General features: G+C 50.4%; 1 protein-coding gene across 1 annotated transcript in view; it reads right to left on the minus strand.

The window, feature by feature from the left end:
• DOPEY2 (dopey family member 2) overlaps positions 1–16208 on the minus strand; it is a 125480-nt gene that overhangs the window by 16949 nt on the left and 92323 nt on the right. Inside the window, exons 24-30 of the mRNA XM_010834844.1 lie at positions 13831–13886; positions 11019–11123; positions 10841–10907; positions 8353–8497; positions 1883–1965; positions 1527–1636; positions 1236–1382 (exon numbers count right to left, since the gene is read on the minus strand). Of these exons, the coding sequence (XP_010833146.1) occupies positions 1236–1382; positions 1527–1636; positions 1883–1965; positions 8353–8497; positions 10841–10907; positions 11019–11123; positions 13831–13886 (713 nt within the window). The remainder of the gene's footprint in view (positions 1–1235; positions 1383–1526; positions 1637–1882; positions 1966–8352; positions 8498–10840; positions 10908–11018; positions 11124–13830; positions 13887–16208) is intronic.

Genomic DNA, 16208 nt, shown 5'->3' on the forward strand with positions numbered 1-16208 from the left:
CTCTGTCCATGGGATTCTCCAGGCAAGAAAACTGGAGTGGGTTGCCATTCCCTTCTCTGGGGATCTTTCCAACCCAGGGATTGAACCCGGGTCTCCTGCATTGCAGGCGGAATCCTTTACCATCTGAATCAAAGGGCTTTTGCAAGGGTTGCCCTTAAATGTGTTTGCACAGATGATGTCCTTACACTTGTGTTGAGGAAGGGCAGTTGGGGCCCTGAAGACAAATATCAATAGTTTTCATCAGACTCTCCCACGGTGCAAAAGGATTACAGGGTGAAAGTGAAAGTCGCTCAGTCGTGTCCGACTCTTTGCGACCCCATGAACTATACAGTCCACAGAATTCTCCAGGCCAGAATCCTAGAGTGGGTAGCCTTTCCCTTTTCCAGGGGATCTTCCCAACCCAGGGATTGAACCCAGGTCTCCTGCACTGCAAGCAGATTCTTTACCAGCTGAGCCACAGGGAAGCCCAAGGATACTAGAGTGGGTAGCCTATCCCGTCTCCAGCGGATCTTCCCAACCCAGGACTCAAACTGTGGTCTCCCCCACTGCAGGCGGATTCTTTACCAACTGAGCTACCAGGGAAGCCCAGGAACACTGGAGTGGGTAGCCTGTCCGTTTTCCAATGGATCTGACCGACCCAGGGTGAAAGCTGTGGTCAAAGAAGCTGACCAGTGTCTACCCTCGACCCCTGCTGTTAATAAAGACATGTTCAGCCAAGCCATGGGCAGAGTTATGAGTGGTTCTGCTGACCTCCGAGTAGAAAGCGCAGTCAGTTCATCCTGATTCTACGCATCTCTGCTGCCCACGCAGAGGCAGGTGGCTGCACGGTCTCAGAGACGACTCGTGGAGTGTAAGCCCAGAAGTGGGGGGAAGGACCCAGGAGGGTGACCACAGAGCCCTGACGTCTCAGTGCTGGTCCATCATCTTGTGATTACAAGACAGAGCAGCACTAGGCCAAGTACAGCTGGAACCCCTTGTTATGCTCTTTAGGAATAATAACAATTCTTCTCTTGATTATTAAAAAAAAAAAAAAGGGCACCTGTGTCATTTTCAGAAGACTTCAATTCCTTCCCCGGAAATACACCGTTAACCTGCGAGGGATGTCCTAAGATTTGGGATGATAATACCTAGCTCTGCTCACCATTTCAGGAATGGGAACTAATTGTAGAAACCCACACACTTTGCTACTTGATGGTTCCCGGCCCGTTTTTTTTAATCAGGATGGTGTTTCTTACTGCACACAAGCCGTGTCCATCTGGAAGAAGGCTGGATCCAAGAATAACTCCAGGGCTTCTTTCTTCCAGGCCCGTTTGGTATAGGCATAACCGCTCAGAGAACTCAGCAGCTGGGCGCCCGCCCGGAAGCTGGGGGCGTTGTAGGCGCTGCAAGGGGGTGGGAAGGGCAAAGGGTCAAGGTCAAGGCCGTGAGAGGAGCCCTGTTGGATGCGTTTCCCATTAGCCATCTTCCCACACCTGGGCAGGAGTGGGCGGGCTTGGGGGGTTACAGAGAGGTGGTGGCAGCCATACCTGTGATTGCGTAGGTAAGGGAAAACATAGTGAAGCAAACGTGAGATCAAGGGCACCGCTTTCTCCTTCTCGTCACTTCGGTAAACCATGTCCAGCAGCGACGCCAGGACCTAGGAGAACAGGAATCGGAACTCAGGACTCTCCTAAAGGAAGTGGGAGTGTGGCCACAGACAACAGGAATCGGAACTCAGGACTCTCCTAAAGGAAGTGGGAATGTGGCCACAGACAGCCTCGTAGGGCACCCCATGGGGCAGCCAGAGGCCCAGGCTGGCTTACCGGCTCAGCCTCTAAGAATGGACGCGACCCCGTGAAGCCTCATTCCCCCGGCGGGGATGACGAGGCAGACGCGTACTCACCTCTGCCAGGAGGGACAAGGCCTGCACGCTGTACACTGAGGGTGCAGAGGCGGACACCATTGCTGAGGTGGCGGCGGCAGCATCTGCTGAGAGAGGCATCTGTGTTTTAACCGTGACGGATGGGGAATGTGCCCACTGGCCCAGTGGTTAGGACGCTGCGATCTCACTGCTGGGGCTGGGGGTCACTCCCTAGTCAGGGAGCTAAGATCTCGCAGGCCAAACAGCCAAAAAAAAAACAAACTCAAGATGGATTGGTCACCATCCGTCCATCTTATGCCCCCAAAGCATCACGTGAACGTGAGTCACGAGTCTCCACCTTTCACGCTGATTACACGTGTAAGTATGTGTCATATATTCTTCTCTTCTCACGTGTTCAGTTTCAGCAACTGAAAACCTTTGCTTAGCACCAGCTCACCATCTTCCTCCCTGCTTCTCTTCCCATCATCATTCTTGCAACTTCAACATCCCCTTGGGTGGTGCCTGTCACCCTGGCCTCTGAGCTGCGCAAGTCTTTTCAGCAATCTTTTTATTTTGCTGCAGCTCAGCCAGCCACTGTTAACCGTCACACACGTGGCTGCGCCAGCTTCCCAAATCTCCATCTCTGGCCTCCTGTAGTGACCGTGTCTTATTCCACCTGCTCACTTATTCCTGGAATGATGCTATGACAGCTTCCTCCAGCCCCTGCAATTCCCCACCTTAACTAGCCATCAATCCCCCCAAGTCTTGGCATCTCTTCCTCCCCACCCATACCTGTGGTCCATCAGCCACCTTGAGAGCATTCTTCATTCTTTTTCTCCTGTCTCCCTCCTGAAGCACTCACTCAGAGGCATGCAAAGCTTGGCTAAACCCAGCGATTGCCTAGTTCTACACAGCAAAATGCTCTGGAGAAATCAAACCACTATGAACTAGATCTCACTCTATTTCATGACCATGAACCTCAAAAAACACCTGATGCTACTATACACCTTCCCCGTGAATCTCAGCACTATGCTGGCTTCCTCACGCTCCAACCTAATCCACCTCCTCCCTCCAGAGCCACCACCATGTGCACCTTCTCAGCTGGCAGCCTCACTTCGAATCTCATTCAGAAAATGAATGTAAACAAATGCGAACTCCCTTGGTTTGGCCCCACGCGTTATTAATCTAGAACACTGATATCTGTGTTCTCTGCCTTGTCTGTTTGATAGACATGTTCCTGGCTCTTGTCAAAGAACAGTAATTCCATTTACCATGTTAACCCTGGCCCTTTGGCTGTAAAGAGCTGATGCTGGGAAAGACTGAAGGCGGGAGGAGAAGGGGACGACAGAGGATGAGATGGTTGGATGGCATCACTGACTCGATGGACATGAGTTTGAGTAAACTCCGAGAGTTGGTGATGGACCGGGAGGCCTGGTGTGATGGGGTTCATGGGGTCTCAAAGAGTCGGACATGACTGAGCGACCGGACAGATGGCCGTGAAAAATGTCGCTTTCTAACTATCCTTTCACCTTCTGGTCTTGATTCCTACCGCTCTGCTGCACTGTTCCATCACCATACAAATATGCTTTGAAGAACTCTAACTGAAAAATAAGCCTAATAAACGATATTCTTTGGTCCTTAGTACTACTTCATTAGGACTTCCCTGATGGCTCAAGTGGTACGGAATCTGCCTGCAGTGCAGGGAATGCAGGTTTGATCCCTGGGTCAGGATGATCCCTGGAGGAGGAAATGGCAACCCACTCCAGTATTCTTGCCTGGAGACTCCTGTGGACAGAGGAGCCTCTTGGAGAATTACGTTGGCAAGTGGGGAAGGCAGCATAGCACCGAGGGACATTGCAGGGATGGGGGCGGTTCTCTATGGGGTTCCCTGTAGCTCAGTTGGTAAAGAATCTGCCTACGATGCAGGAGACCCGGGTTCGATTCCTGGGTTGGGAAGATCCCCTGGATAGGGAAATGGCAACCCACTCCAGTATCCTTGCCTGGAGAATCCCCTGGACAGAGGAGCCTGGTGGACTATGGTCCACGGGGTCACAAAGGGTCAGACATGACTTAGCGACTACACCACCACCGCTCTGTAGTAGGGTTAGCATATGGGCTGCAGTCCATAGGGTCTCAAAGAGCCAGACACCACTGAGCATGCATTCAGTACTTCATTCCTGTCCCGCTGATGATTAAGCCTCAGTGGGTTATCAACACCCACGGCCAGGTCCTTCTCATCTCAGTCCTTTATGCCCCTTGATCCCAGCATGCCATGACCCCCAGCCGGGTCCAGAGAGCCTGCGTCCTTATCTCACACTGCTTCTCAGCAGCCTTCTCACCAACCACGCATGTGCCTCCTCCCTCCTTCTGGAAACACTCTCCTTCATAGTTTCCATGACTCGACGTTTTCTCGGTTTCTCAACCTACCCCAGTGACCTTTCCCGACTCTTTCCCAGACCATCTCAAGATTTAATATGGCCATGCAAACCCAGGCTCCATTTCCCGCCCCCCAGATGTTCCTGCAAAACCCGCAGTCACCCTCGAGTGCCTTTCGGTGACTCCCGCGTCCCAGTCCGTCAGCCGGTTCCGGGGACCCTGCCCTCCCACCGGCCCACTGAATTCTAGCGCCCATGCCTCTGATTCAGTGTCAGCTGCGCCCGAAGCACCACGAGAGCCTTCTGTTTGAACCTCTGGTTTCTGTTCTGGGTGGCTGCGGCCCACGTTGCTCCCAGCCGCCACACTGATGTTTTCTGAAAACTCAGTCTGATCCTGTCACTGCTCCAAGCGCTTGAATGGCTTCCCGCAGCAAGCGGGCAGACGGCCAAGCCCCGAGGCGAGCTCAGCCTCGAGCCCCATGGCCCTCCTCCCCCGCGCTCTCTCGGACCTCGCCTGACTCTCAGTAGGCTCCCAGAGGGCTGGTCTCGAGGTTTCTCGGTCTCAGCCCACTCCCAGCCCAAGGGTTTGCCATCCCTGCCCCCCCACCCTGGGAAGCGCCTTCTTAGGTCTCTGCATGCTCGCCTTCTTATCTTTTATTTTTGGCTGTGCTGGGTCTTTGCCGCTGTGCACGGATTTTCCCTAGCTGCAGCAACTGGGGGTTCCTCTCTGTTGTGGTGGGCTTCCCTGGTGGCTCACATGATCCAACTGCCTGCCAGGGAGGAGACCTGGGTTCGATCCCTGGGTCAGGAAGATCCCCTGGAGGAGGGCATGGCAACCCACTCCAGTGTTCTTGCCAGGAGAAATCCATGGACAGAGGAGCCTGGCGGGCTACAGCCCATGGGGTCACAAAGGGTCAGACGTGACTGAGACACTAACACTTCTCGCTTCGTTGCAGTGTGCAGGCTTCAGCAGTTGTGGTGCACAGGCTTAGTTGTCCTGAGGCAGGTGGGCTCTTAAGCTCCCTGACCAGGGATGGAATCCCTGCCCCCTGCACTGGCAGATGGACACGCAACCACTGGACCACCAAGGAAGTCCCCGCCCACCCCACTTTATCTTTCCTTTCTCTGCACAACTGTTAGTTCCGTGGGGGACATGTTCTGTAACATCTAAAGTGAACCCTGCCCCACTCCCATTAAAAAAAAATATATATATATATATATAAAAATTTGGAATGACTTTGCATTTCCAGAAGAACTTAAAGATACCTTTGTTAATTTACTCTGGACCATCACCTTCCATGTCACCCCCACAACAGCAGAGACCCTGTTCATTCTGTTTGCTGCTGGAGCACCAGCGTCTAGAACTCGGTGTGTGGCACACACCAGACTCAAATATACACGGAAGACCCTGCATGTCTGCTGCATGCATAAAGACTCCAAGCCGAAAAAAGCACATCATTTGAAGCCTCATTCTGTTTCATGCTTGATATGGCCAGCATCCTTAGTTTGTTCAAGACTGAAATAAAAAATAGTTATGATCCAGAGACTCTTTTGATACTCTACAGTTTGCTAATTATAATTAGTTCAGTTCAGTCGCTCTGTCGTGTCCGACTCTTTGCGACCCCATGGACTGAAGCACGTCAGGCCTCCCTGTCCATTACCAACTCCCGGAGTTTACCCAAATTGCTCATTAAGAAGCCTCCAAGTCATTTCTGCTTTGAAATTCTATGATTTTTTTTTTCTTTTTATGTCGCACTGTAGGGTCTTGGTTGCCCAACCAGGCACCAGACCCATGCGTCCTGCATTGGGAGCGCCGAGTCTTAAACACTGAACCAACGGGAAGTCCTACGATTTCTTTTCTTAAATAAAAAAATCAGATAATTATTTTACTACATTACTGTCTTGAGGTTAAATCTAACGACGGCAAAAAAGTCAGGCCCAGTAACATTTGACACAGTTCAGCTGAACTGTTGGTGGCTGTTCAGTCACTCAGTCATGTCTGACTCTCTGCGGCCCCACAGACTGCAGCACGCCAGGATTAAAGAGGCAGTTTAACCCTTACACCGCAAACTACGGCACAGTAACTGAGAGCAAAGGAGTCAAGGAGAGGCACAGACTCTCCTTCCCTAGAACCACACCTATAATCAGAGCCACAGCCTGAGAAGACATAATTGTTGGTTTACGTTAGCAAACGATAGCACACTAGCTGCAGGATCTTCAATACAGAGTAAAGTGCAATTATTTTTCTTACGTAAACCACAGAGCTAGCTGTCAAATAAATACGGTGGAAGTGATGGTAAGGGGCACCATGATTTAACCGTCTGTCCAACGCCATCCCTTCTCCTCCTGGGAAGAGATGCCCCTCTTGGGTGGGAGATCGCTTCTCGGGGCTCCAGGACACGAGCCCTTCCTGCCCGCTACTGGGCCAGCCGCAGACCAGGAAGAACCAACCAGAACGCCCGCACAAGATTTGATGAACTGCGTCTGAACACCTGGTTCCCACTCTGCCCTCAAAACCAGACACAGAGAGCACGCGTGGGCATTTCATGCGTGTGAGCCAGAACTCCCTGTGCTGCTGTGCTTCTGTCCTCCTGGAGTGGGTTTCTGCTACTTGCAAGAGAAAAGAGCCCAGATTTCTTGACACGCCGTCCTTTGTACGTTAAAACCCATGGATTCAGGTTTGTTTCTGCTGCTATAACAACTGCTAATGATAATGATCGAGGTCGCATCAAAATGGGAGGGAAGGTAAAGGTGAAAGTGAAGTGCAAGGCGCTCAGTCGTGTCCAGCGCTCAGTTGTGCCCAGCTCTTTGCGAGCCCATGACTGTTCAGCCCATGGACTTCTCCAGGCCAGAACACTGGAGTGGGCAGCCTTGCCCTTCTCCAGGGGATCCTCCCAACCCAGGGATCGAACCCAGGTCTCCCACATCGCAGGGGGATTCTTTACCAGCTGAGCCACCAGGGAAGCCCAAGAATACTGGAGTGGGTAGCCTATCCCTCCTCCAGTGGATCTTCCCGACCCAGGAATCGAACTGGGGTCTCCTGCATTGCAGGCGGATTCTTTGCCAGCTGAGCTCTCAGGGGAGCCCAATTTTCTTGTCTAGTGCTGAGCAATGTCGGGACTGGGCATAGTGTCTGTGTATTAAATAATACTGAGAACTTGCAACAGTAATTATTAATACTTGCTCCAAGATATGCCTAATCCTGAAAGAAAGACTAAACCAACTAAAGCAGCTCACTTATCAAAACAAGCAGCGTGTTCATGAAGATTCACTTACGGGCCCCCGCCTAGCACTGTGCACACCAGTGCAGAGGTATCTGATCACTAACTCCACCCAGTACCCACCTTGAAACATCTGCTACAGACAACTCGACCTATGCCCCAGAGCCCCCGACCATCTTCCCCACGTGTCCCCTGCTGAGACACCCCTCTGACTCAGCCAAGCGTCTCCCTTGCTGCAGCGGATCCAATAACCTGAGATGTGCCTGACTGACAGATTCAGCCGGTGGTCTTTAGGGCACCAGCAACTGACAGTCCGCACTGTGGCATTTAATTCAGACCCCTCGGGGGTTTCTGGCTGGTCAGTGGTCCTCCAAATAAAGAGATGAGTCTCCTTTGAGAGTCTCCCGACCATTTGCCTAGGAAGTTATAACTAATGATAAGGCTGGGGTGTGCCTACTGTGTGTGACTGCTGTGATAAAATCTTAATGACCTGGGCAATGACCAAATACAAGGATTTCTGGAAGGCAGGCCAGAAATGAAATACATCAACTGCTTGACAACGGTGAGCTGGTTTACTAAGTTTTCTTTCCACGGCTCCATAAAACAAACAAACAACAAAAAAAAACCACATGCATTCTCCCTATTCTTTACCTCACAAAGATTTCTACCACTGAGTCCATGCAAATTATCTTGGGAAGTTATCTCCCAGGACCCTCATCTAGGCTCATGGAAGGCTGAACACGGTAGCATGGGTCACTTGGGATCCTTCCAGTGGAATTCTACTGTTCATTTTACTACAACTTATGTTTATGATACTACAACTTATTTTGTAAGAAGCAAAGCCAGATGATTTTTAATGCAGAGAGAGACCCGCAACCTGGCAGCAGGCATTACTTTCTGAGCCATATACACCCACCGTGCAAGTCTTCCTCAGCATCGGATTCTTCTAGAGAGATCTGAGGCTGGGCCTTCACTTCCAAGTTCCTGCTCAGCCAGCTGGTTTGTTCTAAGGAAGACCCAGCAATGTTCCCAACAGCTTCCAGAATTTTTTGAGTGACTTCCTGAGAGGAACCGAGAGAAAAGAGGAAAGGAAGTTAAGAGAGTCTTAAGTGCCTAAGGTAGCACCATCCGACAGAAGTATAATGCAAGTCACGGCTATGAAGCATACAGGTAATGAAGTCTTCGAGCAGCTACCTTAAAAGAAGAAACAAGTTCACAGTGTGCATCTTGATACATCCAAAGTAGTCTCAACATATAACCGATAAAAAATTATTAGTGAGATTCGGCATGCTTCTTTGGTCTAAGTCTTTTAAACCTGATGTGTGTTTTATGCTTACGGCATGTTCAGTTCAGGCAAGCCACATTACAAGGGCTCAGCAGCCATACGTTGAGCTGTGGCTGCTCTACGGTCAGTAGGTAAAACGGATACACAGGAAGTCACAGCGGCACAACGCATTTGGCAGGTTGGATTTCTGGTTTCTTTAGGACCACGGGTACTAGAAATGCACTGTCGACGAACACGGCCAGAAACAAAACTGAGTAAGTTCAAACTGACTTGAGGGTGAAGAGCGTAGGAGTGCTCTCAGCACAGAATCCGGTCAAGAAGCCGGGACACAAGTGGAGATGCGGAGCGGGTATCATGGGGTATCATCAGCTAAGAGGGGCTACACGTCCCTGACACGTAAGCAGTCCTGGCTTCTGCTGGGAGTGCAGCAGGTGTGTTTGGGCATGAAGCAAGAGTAGGTCCCTCCCTGGTGGGAGGGACGGGGGCAGCGCACCCGAGGGAACCGTCCACGGTGCACCCGGGCAGAGGGGCGGGCGTGGACGCTGGCAGCAAGGGAGATCATGGAAGGACGGATGGATCTGGGGATGATCATGCTAAGTGAAGCCAGGCAGAGAAAGACACACGTCAGATGATAACACTGACATGTGGAATCTATGATACAACACAACGGAACCTACCTAGGAAACAGAAAGCAGACTCATAGACACACAGGACAGACTTGTGGCTGCTAAGGGGGAAGGGGCGCAGGAGGGATAGAGCAGGAGGCTGGGATCAGCAGATGCAAACTATTACATATATAGGATGGACAGACGACGAGGTCCTGCTGTAGAGCAGAGGGGAGCTGTATTCAATATCCTGCAATGAACCATAATGGAAACTAAGAGGAGAAAGAATGCACATACGTGCAAACTGAGCCACTGTGCTGTACAGCAGACGTTAACATGCACTGCTTACGCTTCAGTAAAATAAATATGAAAAAAACATCAAGACAAGGGGTTGAGGACTTAAGAGAAGCTGCCATTTCGAGGGCAGTGAGCAGATGGGGAAGTCGGGGTGCCTGGAAGCAGTAGGAAGGGGTCAGTGTCGGGAGGGCTGGGACCCTCTGGGGTGGACGCAAGGGCCCATCGAGCTCCTCCAGCCGCCTTACTGGCCACGGCCAAAGCTCAGCCTGGAGGACTGGAGGGGACGGGGCCGTGGCAGGCCACTGGCCGCACGAGATGGAGGGCTTTCAGCTTGGTGTAGGAACTGCTGACCACGGGCTGGGCTGCAGCATGTGCGCTGGGATGGAGCTTTCCCCTCCACCAGGGGAGCCAAAGGAGTCACTGGGCTTTACGCAGAGCTCCAGAGCTTCAGGGTCTCACAAATGCCAGGGGTCACAACAGGGAGCGGCAGTATCGCCAAGGCCATGAGATACACAGCACAGTTTAATGACCTTGACTCAAAGGAAGGAAATGCAAGGGACATATGTAAATGTGCAGCTGAATTCACCATGCTCTACAGCAGAAACTAACTCGACATGTTGAGGCAACCACACGCCAACAACAAAAATACATGAATAAAAGACACTGAAAAAGAAGTTAAGGCCTTGACTCGAAAAGCTCCTCACTCGATGATTATAAAGGTTATAACATACTGGTTTTTCTCACTCCATCCTACTTATTGGCTGGGTTTCTACTCAAAGGAGATTTTCCTTCTCCGGTGGCTGAGCTTTACTTTTGCTTTTCAGTGTTTTTGAAGTTTCCTATGAGTCTGAATTGCTTTAAAAAGAAGGGGGGGAAGGTTCTAAGGAAGGGAATCTGTGTATAAAGACAGATTTACTGCTCCAGCCATGCTGAAGAGTGAGCCTGCACACATCGGGGTCCAGGAGGAAGCTAGCAGGCGCCTTGAAAATTGCAAGGTGGATGGCTCAAGGCTGACATGAGAACCATCATCTGGAGACTCTATCGAGTCCTCTGAAGACAGTGATGCAGGGAGTCAGATGTGGGAACACATGCAAACCTAAGACCTGGTTCTGCCCCATGTTTAATGTTTATCATCTCCAGTGAGATTGTCTGAAGGCGGGGGGCGGGCAATGCTCTCCTGGGAGAGGAACCATCCTACTGGACACCCACATACAGACCTGCAGATCTTTTTGGTCCTTCTTGCTCTCCAGGTTTGGAGTTCTTGTCACAAAGTCATTCAGCATGCTGTTGAGAGACAATCGGCTTCAGAATGAGAATGCTAGCAGAAAGGAAAACATACATGTTCCTGGAGAAGAAAAAAAACGCGGTAACATTGAGTGGCTGGGAACACGGTACCTGAGAAGCAGAAAGTAACCGGGGGGAGCGAGATTCAACTGCACGGACTCCTTCAACACGCCCAACAGCGAGGGGAAGTTCTCTTGCAAGGCTGTTGCTGGGAGCCTATTAATAAAAACAAAGAGACAACAACAAAAAAATAGGAGGGAAAAAAAACATCCAGCCATGAACAGGTCTAATGAAAATGTTTTATTATAAGCACATTTTAGGCGCAGGCGGTTAGAAGGCACAGGACGATGCCTTATCTGCCTGACCTGTTTTGTTCTTCTTAGATTAAAATACATTTGTGTTAAATTGTGGTATTTTGGCAAGAACTTGGAGGTTTGGATACCAACCATCTGTCTAAACAGGTCAGACGCTCCTGGTTTCCTCGTCTATAAAGTGAAAGCGTTGAACTGGATGACGGATCTCTGGGCCTGTCGGGCTCCATTTAGCATTTGGCCTCCCTAACATCACTGGAAATGCAGTGAGCCATCAGGAGGTCACAGAAGGTGAGGTCAGGGGTCACCCAGCAGGAGGCTGATCTTTAGTAGCTCTCAGGTCAGGCCTCATGGGGAATGAGGACTCGGGGTTGTTGCCGTGGGGTGACGCTGCACCACACAGGGAGGCAGCTGGGCCGCAGCCAGCGGGTCCCAGGGCTGAGTGCTGGTCCCTGACTCGCCGCATCCTGAGGGTCCTGGGTGGGGCCTCCTCCCTGAAAGGAGGCAGCCTCCCTGAGGCCGCTGGACGATGTCACTCAGGCCACTGCAGCAGGCACTTGCTGGGATTATGACACGTATGAGTGAGCACTAGGAAGGACATGGGGAAAAGTGGAAGCAGTGACAGACTTTATTTTCTTGGGCTCCAAAATCACTGAGGATGGTGACTGCAGCCATGAAATTAAAAAGATGCCTGCTTCTTGCAAGAAAAGCTATGATCAACCTAGACAATGTATTAAAAAGCTGAGACATTACCTGAACAACAAAGGCCCTAGAGTCAAGGCTATGGCTTTTCCTGCGGTCACATATGGACGTGAGCGTTGGACCATAAGGAAGGCTGAGCGCCGAAGGATTGATGCTTTTGAACTGTGGTGTTGGAGAAGACCCTTGAGGGTCCCTTGGACATCACACCAGTCAATCCTAAAGGAGATCAATCCTGAATATTCATTGGAAGGACTGATGCTAAAGCTGAAGCTCCAATACTTTGGTCACCTGATGTGAAGAACTGACTCATTTGAAAAGATCCTGATGCTGGGCAAGATTGAAGGCAGGAGAGAAGGGGACGACAGAGGATGAGATGGCTGGATGGCATCACCGACTCAATGGACATGAGTTTGAGTAAACTCTGGGCGATAGTGAAGGACAGGGAGGCCTGGTGTGCTGCAGTCCATGGGGTCTCAAAGAGTTGGACACGACTGAGTGACTGAACAACAGCAAAGGACCAGCTCATCTTCCCCTCCTGGAGCAAAAAAGAGCAGTGATGCTCGTGCTGGAGGGTGAATGGCTGGCCTGAACTCGATCCTGGGCCAGGGGACTCCTGGGACTAGGACCCTCCGTCTACCTTCCTATAACCCTAGGGTGTCATGGGTCAGAATAACCATGGAATGTGAACTTGTTAGCCAGGGAGTTTGGTCAAATTTACTAAAGGTGAATCCCCTGAGACACGTGAGGCTATCGAGGCATCCGTGAGATAGGGCTACACCCCCTTCACTCCCGTTACTGCAGCTCTAACCTCCCCGCACAGTGGACGCATCTGGGAGCTGTATCCAGGACCTGCCGTAAGAGCCGCAGGAGGCCAGCAAAGCGTCCTCTCTCCCTGTAGACAGCCACTTGGGGAACCACTGCAGCTGAGACCCCTGCAGATGGGTGTTCAGCTCAGTGAACCCACGCAGAAACCTCAGTTCAGTTCAGTCGCTCAGTCGTGTCTCTTTGCAATCCCATGGACTGCAGCACGCCAGGGTCCCTGTCCATCACCAACCCCCAGAGCTTGCTCAAACTCTAGTCCATCGACATGAAGCCGCCCAGCAGAAAACACGGCAAAGCACTGAGGAGAGCATCCAAAACAGTCACTTCTTTTCCTAAAAGAGGTTCTTAAAATTCCTCTTTTTTTTTGGTTATCAAGGTAATGCAAACTGTTTCTTCTGAAGTTTACCAGGTCTCACACAAAGCTGTGCTGACAAAGTGTTCAAGATAGAGCACATAGACTTGAAGATGTCAGATTCGCTCTCTACAGAAGGAAAAAGTGAGACTGGCGGGGTGTCCAATGGCCTGAGAGGGAATTAGGACACCTCTCAGATCCCCAGGTCAGCAAGATCCCCTGGAGGAGGAGAATGGCAACGCCACTCCAGTATTCTTGCCTGGAGAATCCTACAGACAGAGGAGCTTGGCAGGCTACAGTCCATGGGGTCACACAGAGTCGTGTGTGAGTCGGACACGGCTGGGTTAGTAACACACAGATACTTTCTGAACTAAGGCTCTCCAGTAATCAAGAAACACACGGGTGGAGGCAGGGAGGGATAAAGAATAAGTTGGGATTAACATAGACACACTACTGTATACAAAACAGGTAAACAATAAGGACCCACTGTAAAGCACAGGGAACTATACGCAACATGTTATAACTTGTAATGAAAAAGCATTTGAAAGGGCACACACACACACACACACACCTATATCAAACTGAGTCCCTGTGCCGTACACCTGAAACTAACACGACACTGTAAATCAACAGCACTTCAGTTAAAAGAAAAAAAGGAGGACAATCCAGAGTAGTTACTTAAAATCACTGCAACAGCATCTATAATTGAGAAATGCCTTTGAGGGAGCTGCGTTACCTTTGGATGAACGCATAGCAAAACTGCAACACGGGGACATCCACCAGGGCCGATTTCTGAAAATTAAAGCACAGCTAATTACTCCAAAGTGGGAGGAAATAAGACTAAGACAAGAATTCAAATACAGAAACCAAACAGGTTCTATCTGCTAACAAATCAAAGGTTTCCAGCTCCGGGAGTCTTCTGAATATAATAATATAAAGGATCTCAGTGAAATAAAAGCAAATGTACCCTGTGATGGCCCACATCCTTAGGTCCCTGTTCATCAGACTCCCAGTCCTTTCCCACATTTACCTACTTCTCACCCCAGACTTTCAGCAAGTATTTAAGCAATAGTTGGCATAACGACTGAATCTCCTCAGACACGAAGCTGGTGGCCTCAGGAGCCCGTGTCGAGCTACAGACAACGCCAAATGCGAATTCTTAGCTCCGGGAATTCCCCCCAGACAGCTCAGACAACTTCCCTACGTCCCAAATGGCTGGAATTACTTGGAAATAGGTTTTCAAAACACATATTTTTCCCCCTTCTATTTGTCAGTTATAGAAGTTAAGCCAATTAAACTAACCACAAAACCAACTTTGTTATTTGAAAAATCAAAAGCCAGTTGGCCAGATGATGTCTTTTGGTTTTTTATTTTTAAGCCCAGGATTTGCAGACTCTTGTAGATCAAGTACTGAAGGAACAAAGTGGGAAAGCACCTGCACTCTGCATGAAGCTGTCGCAGGGCCAGCTCCCCCATGGCTGTAGCCGGGATATCATTCGGAGGGACTGACCAGCCACGGGGAAGGCCAGTCTCCAGCCACCTCAACCTGCTTGGAGTTATAAATGCCAATCCAAGGTCTGTTATGTGAACATTCACGTTCAAGAGTAAAAGGCAGGATCTTCCTGCCAGCCATGCAGTGGTTAGGAACCTGCCTTCTAATGCAGGGGATGGGGGTTCCATCCCTGCTCAGGGAACCAAGATCCCAAGTGCTGCAGGGTGACAAGGCCTCAGTGCTGTACCTAAGGTGCCTGTGTGCTGCAGTGAAAGATCCCGCGTGCCGCAACTAAGACTCGATGCCCACAGGAAATAAATAAATAAATACTTTTTAAAAAAGGGTAAAAGGCAACCAGTTGCTGTGCGAGCTAAGTCACTTTGGTCGTGTCCGACTCTTTGCGACCCCGTGGACTGTAGCCCGCCTGGCTCCTCTGTCACAGGGATTTTCCAGGCAAGAATACTGGAGTGGGTTGCCGTGCCCTCCTCCAGGGGAATCTTTCTGGATCTCCTGCCTCCTGCATTGGCAGGCAGGCTCTTTACCACTAGCACCACCCGGGAAGCCCCACAGCAACAAGAGTCCTAGGCCATGAAGAGATCTGAGGGCAGATGCCATGAAGCCTCCCGTGGCCATCTTACATCTGATTCCTTAAGCCGGTTCCATGATCTGGCCTCACGGGGTTAAGCTGCAGGCTGCCTCATCTCCTTCCCCCAACTAGAATACAGGCTGGCTGTGGGCGGGGGCGGCGTCACTCTTCAGGATTCCCCACTGTGGACGCACACACTTGATGTTCAATGAACACGTGGAATGAGGAAGGCGACCAGGGCCGAGAGTAACTGACTGGTTAGAGGCCCCTGGAGGCCCTCCTCCCAGCGCGGACATTTCTGCAGAGGGCGACCCTGAGCCACGGGCCCTTTCAGAGGAGGCGCCCCGAGTGGAGGGGTCTCCTGCAAGGCAGGCGGAGCTGTAAACACTGCTAAAGGTATTCCTGGTCAGTTTTCTCACTCTATGGGGAAAATGGGTGAACGCTTCTCTGATTTCAAGGTTTAGCTTTTGTTCACCACCCTTTGTGCTATGACTTTAATATCTAAGAGCAAATTTATTTGTTATAAAATTTTGGTAAAATGTATTTGACAAAATTTACCACGTAAAACATTTTTAAGGGTACAGGACAAGGGCATTCAGGACATTCACTGCTACTGTTGGGCAACTATGATCACCATTCATCAGAACTATTTCATCTTCACAGAGTGAAACTCAGTCCCCATTACACACCAAGCCCATTCCCTCCTCCCCCAGCTTCTAGTAACTATCTTTCTCTTTTCTGTCTCTGTGGACTGGACCACTCCTGGGTACCCCATATAAGTGGAATCATGCACTAGTGTCCTTTTGGACTGATTTATTCCCCTTAGCATAATGCTGTTAAGGTTCATCCATGGTATAGCGTGTGTCAGAATTTCCTTCCTTTTCAAGGCTGAGTCATAATCCACTGCGTGTGTATAGACCTCCCTGTGTTTATCCACTCATCTGCTGACGGGTTGTTTCTACTTTTTGGCTGCTGCTGCTGCTAAGTCGCTTCAGTCGTGTCCGACTCTGTGCGACCCCATAGATGGCAGCCCGCC

Source organism: Bison bison, unplaced genomic scaffold (genome assembly GCF_000754665.1).
Source record: "Bison bison bison isolate TAMUID 2011002044 unplaced genomic scaffold, Bison_UMD1.0 scf7180017864037, whole genome shotgun sequence".
NCBI classification, from domain to species: domain Eukaryota; kingdom Metazoa; phylum Chordata; class Mammalia; order Artiodactyla; family Bovidae; genus Bison; species Bison bison.